At 44.3% G+C, this 12107-nt stretch overlaps 1 protein-coding gene across 1 annotated transcript; it reads left to right on the top strand.

Annotated features, from left to right (window-relative positions):
- The first annotated feature begins 623 nt into the window (after positions 1 to 623).
- On the top strand, positions 624 to 1700 carry LOC123151528 (GDP-mannose 4,6 dehydratase 2-like). The gene has a single exon (XM_044571227.1). The coding sequence runs from the start codon at positions 817 to 819 to the stop codon at positions 1660 to 1662; it is 846 nt and encodes a 281-aa protein (XP_044427162.1). The 5' UTR covers positions 624 to 816; the 3' UTR covers positions 1663 to 1700.
- Positions 1701 to 12107: the final 10407 nt, after the last annotated feature.

The following is a 12107-nucleotide window of genomic DNA, read 5'->3' as shown; positions in this document are numbered from 1 at the left end:
AGCGGTGGAGGCGGGAATGAGGCGCGCCGGGGGGGTGCTCTCGCCGTTGACGAAGCCGAGAAGCTGATGCCCCCGCAGGATGGGAACAATTTGGGCCTTCCAGAGGAGGTGATTTTCCCTTGAGAGTCTCACCGTCACCAGCTGGGCGAGGTTGGGCACGCCGACCTGCCCGGTCATCATCGACCCAACTGAGACGGAGGAATTGGTGAGAGCACCAGCAGTGGCGGAAAGCTGGGAGCTAATGGTTGTCGATGCGGTGGACGCGGAGGTGTTGGGAGAGGTGGACATCGCGGCGAGGAGAGTCGCGGCGAGGGATGGAGTTTCTGGACGTGCGTCGAAGCTAGGCTCTTGTTACCATGTAAAGACACACGATAGATTGGATCGCACATCCAAACAGATGGCGTTGATTGCTATTTATATGCAGGTTACATCACCGATCGTTTACAACAGGAAGATACGATCGGTTTTAGAGATATGTGCGTATGGTACAAGTTAGCTAACAACCTGCTAGATACTAACAAACTTACAGCTATCAAGCTTATCCGCTAACACTCCTCCACGCCGCACTCCAACGGCAGTGCCGTCGCCGGCGCCGACGAGGAGAACCCCTCCGTGCCCCGTTCCCTGGCGGCGCAGCGGAAGGTGGCGCTGGTGACGGGCATCACGGGGCAGGACGGGAGCTACCTGACTGAGCTGCTCCTGTCCAAGGGGTACGAGGTGCACGGCCTCATCCGCCGCTCCTCCAACTTCAACACCCAGCGCCTCGATCACATCTACCACGACCCGCACGCGACGCCCTCCGCCGCGCGCCCGCCGATGCGCCTCCACTACGCCGACCTCTCCGACTCGTCCTCCCTCCGCCGCGCGCTCGACCACGTCCTCCCCGACGAGGTCTACAACCTTGCTGCCCAGTCCCACGTCGCCGTCTCCTTCGAGGTCCCCGACTACACAGCCGACGTCACCGCCACCGGCGCGCTCCGCCTACTCGAGGCTGTCCGCCTCTCCGCCAAGCCCATGCGCTACTACCAGGCGGGGTCCTCGGAGATGTTCGGCTCCACGCCGCCGCCGCAGAGCGAGACCACGCCCTTCTACCCGCGGTCACCCTACGCGGCCGCCAAGGTCGCCGCGCACTGGTACACCGTCAACTACCGCGAGGCCTACGGGCTCTTCGCGTGCAACGGCGTGCTCTTCAACCACGAGTCCCCCCGGCGCGGCGAGAACTTCGTCACCCGCAAGATCACCCGCGCCATCGGCCGCATCAAGGTTGGGCTCCAGACCAAGGTCTTCCTCGGCAACCTCTCCGCCGCCAGGGATTGGGGCTTCGCCGGGGATTACGTCGAGGCGATGTGGCTCATGCTCCAGCAGGACAAGCCTGGCGATTATGTTGTCGCCACCGAAGAGTGCCACACGGTGGAGGAGTTCTTGCAGGCTGCTTTTGGGTACGCCGGCCTCAACTGGAAGGATCATGCGGTCATTGACAACAAGTACTTTCGCCCTTCCGAGGTGGACTGCCTTCAGGGAGATTCATCCAAGTCGAGGAGAGTGCTTGGGTGGAAGCCCAAGCTTGGCTTCCAGCAGCTAGTGGAGATGATGGTAGATAACGACATCGAGCTCGCCACGAAGGAGAAGGTCCTTGTGGATGCTGGCTACCACGACATCTAGCCTTGGAGGGGATTATCTTCGACAAGATCATCGTCGTGGCGATTTCATTGACCACCCGAGCTTTGGAGGGAAAGGACCGGATTGCTCTTTATTCAATCGAGTCCAAGGGCTTTATTGCAAAGTTCTTGGGTTTCATTGTAATTTTCTTTTCCTACTTGGTCCAAGGAGGACAATCATTCAGTTTGTGTACATTCGCCCTCATCTCGCCGGCAGGACTGGATGGTTGGGGTGATCGGAGAGATGACATTTTATTAATGTCAAGCTACTTTATAAAAAATGTCATCTCTCTAATTCTATAAAAAAATATAATGACTATGATTAAAAAGGTTGTATGAACTACAAAAAAGAAAAATTGTCATGCTAAACTTTAAAACTGCAATCCTCGGGTTAAAAATGCCATGAAAAAAAACAAAAATCTATAAATTGAGAAAATGCCATGCTTTGAAAAAAATTGCCGCGCGACTTTATAAAATTGTCATCTTCTAGATATTTTTTTTTATCTAGGTAAGCCCGAAAAACAAACTGTCATGCCATTAAAAATATGCCATCCTATTTGTAATAAAAAATTCCATTCTCTCAAAAATTAAAATGCCATCCTATTATTGAGAAAAAAATTCCATCCTATTATTAAATAAAAATGCCATGCACTCGGAATAAAAAGTACCATGCCAATAAAAATAAAAATGTCTTCTCTTAATAATAAAAAATGCCATCCTAACTTTTTAACATTCAAAAAAATCCAAGATTTGACAAACAAAAATAACATATTTATAAAAAGTTCACAAATTTCGAAAATGTGCATCGGTTTAAAAAATCACGAAACTGAAAGTGTTCATGGATTTTGAAAAATGTTTTTGATTTCAAAAAACAATTAAGAATTTGAAGAAGATTGGGAAAAAAGCTCACATATTTCGAAAAATAAAGATCATGGGTTTGACCAAAACTCATTGATTTTGGAAAATGTCCATGGATTTGAAAAAGGTTCGCGGAATTTGATATAAAGTTCGTGAATTTGGAAAAAGTTCACCGATTTTCAAAAAAGGGTCATGAATTTGAAAAAAGATCGTTGATCAATAAAAAGTTCATGAATTTGAAAATAATTACATGTTTTCCTAAAAGGATCATGATTTTTTTATAAAAAATCATAAATTTGGAAAAGGTTCAGTCTTATGAAAAATGATAATAAAAGGAAGAAAAAAAACTAAAAATAAAAAGGAAATGGAAATGGAAAAAAGAAAAACCAAAAACCAAACAAAAGCCAGTCCAGAAAACCAAGAAACAAAACAATTTCTAGAAGCTTCCCAAAAACTACTTGGGAAGCTTCTGGATGCTTTCATAAAACCGGGAAAGAAATCTTCCCAATAGCCTTTGAGGGCTTGCACAATAGCCTTTATCATGTGTTGAAATATTCCCACTTCTTCGGATCGCATTGCTCCCCTTCTTGAAGATGCTATTTTGCTTCCTCGCAGCATCCCCGGGTTTGGATCGGGAGGTGTTCGACTTTTTAGTTGTATTTTTTTTCTCTGTTTGGTTTGGTCTAAGCATCCCTTGTCTCTCTGCTCGGGGTACCATGCCCACGCCTTTCTATGTATGCGTGTGTGCCATGTGTTGTGCCCTCTTATGAACTCGCTCTATTTCCTTCTATTAATGAAATGATACACCAACTTTGCGTGTTCGCAAAAAAAAAAGACAGGAAATGGTAGTTGTGCACTAGATCCCTTTGGACCTGGAGAATATGTGGCAGGACGAAATGGTTGATGATTTGTAATCAACCGTGTCGTTCGCATCAACAAATAGCATGGGCACAAGCACAAACACGTGACAAATTTTAGTTCTCAACCAGTCACCATACATACGCTTTGACTCGAACACAACCACATCGATCCGAATTCTGAAGTAAAAATCTTAACCTCCTGCTCAGTTGCTCCCAAAGATTATGCGCGTCGACCCTCAAAGTAAAAAAGCTTATGCAGATCGACGGGAAGGAAGCCATGGATGTGCTCAGTCGGACGACAGTTGCGGTTTTCTGAGAACGGAGACAGTGCAGCTCAAGGTGAGGCAGTCCCCCTCAAGGTAATCTGGGTCCTCCAGAACATCGTGCGGCGCAAATCTCCAAAATCCCCACTCTTCGCCGTAGAAAGACAGGACGGTCGAGGAGCTCTGCCAGAGCTCCGCCGATGGCTTGCCGGACCTGTCCAGCACGGCGCATCCGAACCTTACGCCGACCACAGTACCATCCTTGGGCTCGCTGAGGAGCACGAGGAGGATGGATATGTGGGAGCCCAGTTGGTTGGGGTAGAAGCGGACGGCCCAGTCGTACCCACCGACGGTGAACCTTTCCGACGGGTAGTAGCAATTGTCGCCGGTGGACATGAGTATGGCGGCGGTGTAGCCTTCCACGTCGAAGAAGATATCCTTGGTTGCAGCTGTGGTCAGGCTCATCCGATCAGGAGTACCAGCTGCTTCGCCATTTCGAGATGGGTCAGACATCTTATCTAAACCAGAAGATTGGCATGGATTCCCTGTGGTTTGTGACAGGCACCATCTACATCTGATGCAAGTCCACTATTTGTAGGTGGATCAAATGTGAAGATGGATCGGGTCCTCCTTGACGGTAAACTCTAAACGCAACAACTAATTAAGGCTCCTCGTCTGGCGCACTAAGTGGATGGTGATGCTAACGAGGCGTCAAGTAGCTACCCTATCCGTATTTCAGAACTTCAGAAGTCTAGGTGTTGATTATTAGGATTTCTTGTTAATCCTTTTTTTATTATTTTGCTACTCAACTCAAACGACACATCAACTTTTTGAACAGTTATAACATGGTCTTAATTTCTTACCTCATCATTTCACATGAGATGTAAGATGATAAGAGTTACTCAGACCCACTGCATTTTTTGAGTCTATTAGACTTCTTTTAACATACCCCCATACAGGTATAGGTTGTTCATTTTTTTAATAATGTAGCAGCTAATGTTACTATTAACTCTTCGGTGGTAAGAAGATATGATGTCCATGATGGTGTAGGGTTTGTATGGACATTTTACTTTTGCAAACAAGGAAATAAATTATGTCGCGGTTAAAAACAACACCCAATAGGAAATATATAACAATGAAAATTAATCATCTCTAAATTACTTTTACGTCTTGGTACTATTATATGATGGCCATCATGGTGTAAAGCTAACATTGTCATTCTGCTTGTACAAACAAGGAAGCAAATTTTATCGCTGTTCAAACCCCCCAAAAAAATACGCACAACGCCAACTAAGGGATTATATAACAAGGGCAATTAATTTTCTCTATTTCCCAGTTTTGGTTACTTATAATAATTTTCACTACTGTTGATTCCTACTACCGGGTGTAGTTACTCCCACTTTTGTTTCATACGTTCTAGGTAGTATCTATAATATCGGAGAGTATGTACGCGTAGTATGTAGTATGTAAGAATGTTTGGATAGTATATATACTATTTTTTACGTAGTATGTAGTATGTTTTGAGCATACTCCTTTTTACGTACAAATATGTATGTATTTCACAAATATTATAAAAACATGAGCTCACATGCAATTTTTTCACATAACTCGCTTTGGAGTATCTTAGATATAATATATGAACATACTAGAAATAATAATGTAGAATATATACTACCACATGATAGTATATGAGAAATGGGTGTAACTACACCCGGTAGTAGGATGCATTTTCCATATATATATATATATATATATATATATATATATATATATATATCTTTTTTTCATTTTCATTTTGGATTGCTTACCACTTACACCACATGGTGAATATACAATATATGCTAGTACAATAAAGTTTGTTACTTATAAAATACTTAAGAAAATTATTTTGTATTAGACCCAAAAATATGGCATTAATACACATACAATATTTCATATATGCATATTTTAAGGACATAAGTCTAGAACTTCAAATAATTTAAAATGGAGGGAGTATATTAAAGTTGGCCTTATCATCTCAATGTAATTAGCATTATTATATTATGTTGTAAAAAGGATAGAGAGTAGTAGCAAACTTGATCGGTTTTGTTTGTTGTGGTCTCATGGATACTGAACATTACAAAATTTCTGGAACAGCAACGCACCCGATCATGTATCATGAGCCAAATTCTTCACAATTTTCTAAGAGGCAACAAGTTTACTTCGACACCGAGAGATTGGCCTTCTCAATTGTGTTACAAAACGGATGTGCTGTCCTATAAAGTTGTGTAATTCTCGGTTGTGTTACGGTAACATGTCCTTGTGCAAACACACTATTTTGCAACTTTGCCGGGGAAGAATCTCTGAATGACTTATTGTGATAACCGTTACTACGGTAGTATGAATGCTTAATTACTTATGTAGATGTAAATAATTCATATGCGGGCGTTGCTATCAGGTAGCCATATAATTTTCAATTATGCATCTAATTCCTTTCAAGAGCCGATACAGAATAATTTTCATGCTTACTTTTTTTAATGCTAGATAATACCCCCATGTTGTTGTGGGAATTGCAATATATTTTATTGAAATTTGGTTGTATGGAACACGAATATTGATGGGGAATGTTGCATGAAAATAAAAAAATTCCTACAGAACACCCAAGATCCAGTTCAGGAGATGCATGGCAACGAGGGGGGGTGTCTATGTGCCCTTGTAGACCGAAAGAGAAAGCGTAGCCGTACTCTTCGCGTTCCAGTCACAATCAAATCATATCTAGTGTCGAACGGACGACACCTCCGAGATTAGCACATGTTCAGCTCGATGACGTTCTCTCCTTCTTGATCCAGCAAGCGAGGGAGAGAAGGTAGATGAGATCGAGACCAGCCCAACGGCGAGGTGGTGGTGGTGGCAGCGGAATTCCGGCAGGTCTTCACGAAGCACATACCGAAGAAAGGTGGGAGGAGTTGGGAGAGACGGAGGGCAAAGGTGGAAGGGTGCAGCTCCCCCTACGCCTTCCCACTATATATAGGGGTGAGGAAGGGGCACCGGCCCTAACCCCTCCTCCAAGGGAGGGGCGGCGGCATGGGGGAGGCTTGCCTCCAAAGCCAAGGGGGCACCTCCCACCCCTAGGGTTTCCACCCTTTGGCGCATGGGCCAATTCGGGCGCTGGTGCGCCTGACCCAACTAGGGCAGGGCGCCCCCCCCCTCCTACAACCCATGTGGGTCCACGGGGCTGGTGACCCCCCTCGGCGGAGCCTCGGAATCCCTTCGGTGCCTCCAGTACAATACCGACATCCCCACGAACATTTCCGGTAGCCAAAATAGGACTACCCATATATAAAACTTTACCTCAGACTAAACTAGTGTTGACTTGAGGGCAAAATAAACAAAATTTATTGCTATTATAGGTCACTATTCACACTATTTTGGTCGAAAATTTTGTTTTTTTAAAGAAGTCAACATGAGTATTTCTTTTAGTGGAATTCTTTTTCAAGTACAATGGAAGGTAAAGTTTATGTCAAAAATATTTTCAATTTTTTGGACTTTTTATGTAATTAGTAAAAAATATCCGTATAGGGTGTATATACACCCATGGACCAATAGTTCCTGTCCGATCTAAAAGTGGCTATATATACAATAGAATTATATAAGGGTAGTGAAATAGTGGGAAACCCCCCTCAAACAATAGTAGAAAAACATGAAACCCCAATGCGTGATGTTATAGCAATGATTCATAAAGGCGGATAACACCGCATGAAAGGTGTGCAAAATGAGTACCCTGAATCGGGATTACAACTGCAACATATTTTTTCCCCAGCTACAGCATAATGAGAACACATAAGGACCCATTTATCGAACCTCAAAGAAAAAACCCACCGCAGAAATGTGCGGGCATGACAGTAGTTTCCGCATATAGTGCATTCGAAGATCTGTAAAGAAAAACAATAATAGATAAAGAAAATTGGAAAAAGAGTTGGCATGGGGGGCAGTTAAGTTGGGTGAGCAAAGTCCTACTGGGCTACGGCTGGAGGCGTAGAACCCCCCGCAGCACAAGGCCACCATCGACGGCCTGCCCATGGAACATGGTCCCATGAACGAGAGCAAGGGGTTACGGGCCAATGCTTCGTCCCATTACTGCCTTTTCTTTTCTTTCTATATATAATTCTGATGATGAAATGTTCGAGTGAAATAACCTTAAGATGTCACTCAGGCCCATCCAACAAACACACCCATGCCAACTCCTTTAGCCCTCCGGGGCTGGAGTTATATGCAGGTGCACGTCGTGCTCAGCCAGCAGTGTGGTACTATTTAATTTTTTTTTGAGCATCAATACAGACACAAGCGCTCGTATAAACGCGCATACACTCACCCCTATGAACGCACACACGCACACCCTACCCCTATGAGCACCTCCAAAAGATTGAGCTTCATCGTCGACGGGAACGTCTCCTCCCACTGAAAGCGCATCGCCGGAAATCGTGAAATAAATCCAGGAATAATGCGAGCACCAGGATTTGAACCCTGGTGGATTGGGGATACCACTGTCCACCTAACCAACTCAACCACAGGTTAATTAATCTACGTAGTAAGGTTTGCATTTCTTTTGAGTAAAATCTAATAAGGCTGCAGGGAAAGGGCCAAGCCTGCACGGGCCGAAACATCGAACCAGAAAGCCTATCAAGCATTAGTGCTCCTGGCCCAATAATAAAAAGGTGACACGATGTAGGAGTGTTTTTTTTTTCTTTCTAGCGCAAAACAAGAACAGAGAAGGATCCGTTTTCAAAGGCAAACCATTCTGGCCAGGCCTGCCTACGAATTCTGCTTTTTTTTGAAAATTCAAAACCCTTTATTAAGTGGTAATCAAAGTAGCAGCATTTACAAGCATAGAGGCAATGGCACTAGGTGCCTCATCAAACCAAGTGCCAGGTGGAGAAAATCTAGCAATCCTCACCAGTTCATGCGCTACAAAATTTCCTTATCTATAACAGTGCTCGTAGTGGACTTGTGATAAATCGCGAACCATGTGATAACAATCGTCGAAAATAGCAGAAGCCAATCCTGAGAAAGTACCACCATCTTGCATTGCAGTGATCACATCAGAATTATCAGAATTTATGATTAACCTGGAGCATCCGAATGACTGGGCAAGATTCAGACCAAAGCGAAGAGCAGTAGCTTCAGCCATAAGAGCATCCACACAATCCCCTGCAACATTATTCCCTGCGGCCAAGAATTTCCCTGAACTGTCACGTAATACAGCACCCACAGTGGCTTGGAGTGAATCACTGTCGTAAGCAGCATCCACGTTAAGTTTTACAAAGCCAGCACTACGGCGAGTCCATAGAATCCTTTTCACCTTTGCCATAGGCTGATAGGCCACTGGAAAAATTTCTGTCAGAGCTTGGATAGCAGAAACTATTTGTGCAGGTTGTTGCATTTGCTCGCCATGCACCATCTTTCTTCTTTCCCACCATAAATACCAGGTCGCAACAGCAATCAGCTGGTCTGATCTACCTTGCCCGAGGACACATGTTTCGTTTGCAGGAAGACGAAGGAGATATTCAAGGACCGCCTCGCCCGCATGATCCACTTTACAAGCTCGCTCAATGACATCTTCCAACCCCAAACCCAACCAGATCTGTCTTGCTTTTTGACATTGGAAAAGCATATGTTTAACACTTTCATGTAACTCGCATGCTAGGCATTTTGTATTTACCTTCATATGTCTATCAGCTAGGGTTACATGGCATGGCAGGGTGCCATGAAGAGCTCTCCAAAGAAAATTTTTAACCTTCGTTGGGCAACCCAATTTCCACACAACATCCCATATTGGATTTATATTCGCTGCACTAGGACGATCTGTTGTAGCCCTTGATCCATATTTATCCTTCCAGACCGCATAGTAAGCCGGCCTAACCGAGAAAGCTCCCATTTTTGTCAAGTTCCAAACCACAAAATCTGCCATATCATATGATGGTAGCGGGATAGAGAGTATACGAGACACATCCACAGGCCAAAAAGTCTGCTCAACTAGTTGTATATCCCATTGGCCTGTGGTTGGGTCAATCAAATCAGTCACCTTAGAGAGTAGTTGATTGCCCCTTCTAGTCAACGGCAATCTAGATGGAGACTGTGGTACCCATGCATCAGACCAAATATTAATATGTTGCCCACCTCCAACTCTCCAAACATGTCCCAACTTGAGTGTACTCACTCCTTCCATAATACTCTGCCATGTAGAGGACGCCTTCTTCTTCAAAGTTGCATTAAGCAAGTCACCATCAGGAAGATATTTTGCACGAAGTATTGTGGCACAAAGAGACCCGGGATTATCTATCAAACGCCAAACTTGTTTGGTCAATAAAGAAGGGGGGATGGGTTGCCTACGAATTCTGCTGGTCGCGTGCGCCAGATCAAGTCAACCGGGCATGCCAACGGTTGGAAGGTGGACGTGGCGGCAATGGCTGCCAGGTTAGGTTATATCCAAGCCGCCTTGCGCGTGTATATATATATATATATATATATATATATATATATATATATATATAGCGCTATTTATAATATATATGGCGCGGGTCGACCAAGTGTCAAGGCTTTGCCTAGTTTCTTCAGTTGGGCGCCCAACAAATGCAGCCTGCCACGACGGGGCTGACACCTGACAGAAGACGCCGTCTTCGCCACGTTGCACATACTTTGCCGAGTTTGGCCTAACCAGAACTCGGCATAGTTGATGTAAGACGAGTTTATTTTGTTTGCCGAGAACAATTTAGATGGCTCTCAACAATGATTTGTCTATATCGAGTTCGTCCCATTGTTGATAAACAGACTCGACTTACATTATCTTCACCGAGGTCTCGTGGTTTGATACTCGGCGGAGATGAAGAAGCTCGGTAAAGACTGGTTTTTAAGGAGTGACGCATCGACGGACAAATTTTAGAACAGAAACAGATTTGTTTTCTTCTCTTGCTAAGTGTTGTCTTCATTTCTGAGAGAATAAGTCATACTACCTTGAAGAAATTTTATAATGGTTCCTTATGTTGTTTTGTCGCCAATTTTCTTTAAACTGTTGCCTTGGATTACTAAAAAAATCATCTTGTTTAGCTTGTTTAGAAACATCATCTTATTTAGCTTGAAACTAGCTTGAAATCCACTGGAGATCGTTACAAGCTGAACACGAGCCACTTTCTACTACTCGACCTTGAGGTTCGTTTGTGCTCGGTAAATTTTTTGTATAAATTGAGCTGAGCCCACTCCAACTCGCTCAAAAACGACTCGTTTGCAACCCTATCTACAATGTCGTTCTTATCAATGCCTCGACAACACGAACAGCTTGGGCAAAACACAAAAACACATTGATGGACAAATTTTAATTCTCAATCTTAAAATACCCTACCACTTAGTCTCCCATTGGCACTCACCATACATACACTTGGAATCAAACACAAACACATCGTTCCGTATTCTCTATATACTACTTCAAAATGTGTAGCGTTCCCTTTCCTGTCGATCGGACCGCGTCCCGCCATTCCCGTCGTCTTCCCTCTTTCCCTCCCAGCACGTTCCTCCTCCATCGATTATTTTCCTACCCTCTACCCCACAATTTCCTTTCTATTTCTTCTCACCAACTGTAGTCCACACGGTTTTTATCAACCACCATAATTAACAAGAATGAACTGTTTCGTAACTGCCGATTTAATCAATCTAGAGCAATCACCCTAACCGGCGCCCCCTTCTCAGCTTCGCCCTTGGCCGCGCCTCCTCCTCCATGTAATCGTCAACTGCGGTAACGAGTTGTTCTGCTACGCCATGTTCACCCACGACATCCGCATCTTTCGTGTGCCTGCTGCAGTTGTCGTCGCTGCGGCTGCGATGGCGACGACGATGGCAGATATGAGTTCCAGCTACTCGGTTTGAATGAACGGTAGATGCCACGAGGAAGCGAAATCTGAGTCCTACCCAGAGGGCTGGACCTATTCGTTCGTGGTTGTGGCGGATGCCGAAATCGTCGGCGATGGCAAATTCATTTGTGTCGTACTACCCTGCACGAGTGTCATCGGATCATCGTCCCTGTGGCCGGCTGTAGCCATGGATGGTGGAATTACATTGCGTTGTCCCATTTGAAATTATGCCTGCAGTAGGACCTATAGGCGGATTAGGGCAACATGTTGAGCTAATAATTTTTCTTTCAACTGTGTTGAGGTAGTGCACCGCTTAAACAGAGAGATTAATCATCAGCATAACGATGATCAATGGATTGGCAGTGTGATATTGTAGAGATATGCAAGTCAAAGAGATGATATATGACTAATTCAGGTTCATACATATACTCAAATAAAATGAAGAAAGAAAGCCTATGTGCATCCTCATGAATATATGCAGAATAATTAGATCTGAATGTGGATATGTGCGTCCTCATGACTATATTGGTTGAAGAAATGGTCAGAAAACACGAAACCTCGATGCATGATAGTGTCACAGTGATTCAG

The sequence above is a fragment of the Triticum aestivum genome, chromosome 7A (assembly GCF_018294505.1).
Source record: "Triticum aestivum cultivar Chinese Spring chromosome 7A, IWGSC CS RefSeq v2.1, whole genome shotgun sequence".
Classification (NCBI taxonomy): domain Eukaryota; kingdom Viridiplantae; phylum Streptophyta; class Magnoliopsida; order Poales; family Poaceae; genus Triticum; species Triticum aestivum.
The sequence above is the reverse complement of the archived record's forward strand: the minus strand, read 5'-3'. Positions and strand labels throughout refer to the sequence as shown.

Bases quoted from the DNA above. Each gene is read 5' to 3' on its own strand.
- LOC123151528 (XM_044571227.1), top strand. From the start codon at position 817: ATGCGCCTCCACTACGCCGACCTCTCCGACTCGTCCTCCCTCCGCCGC.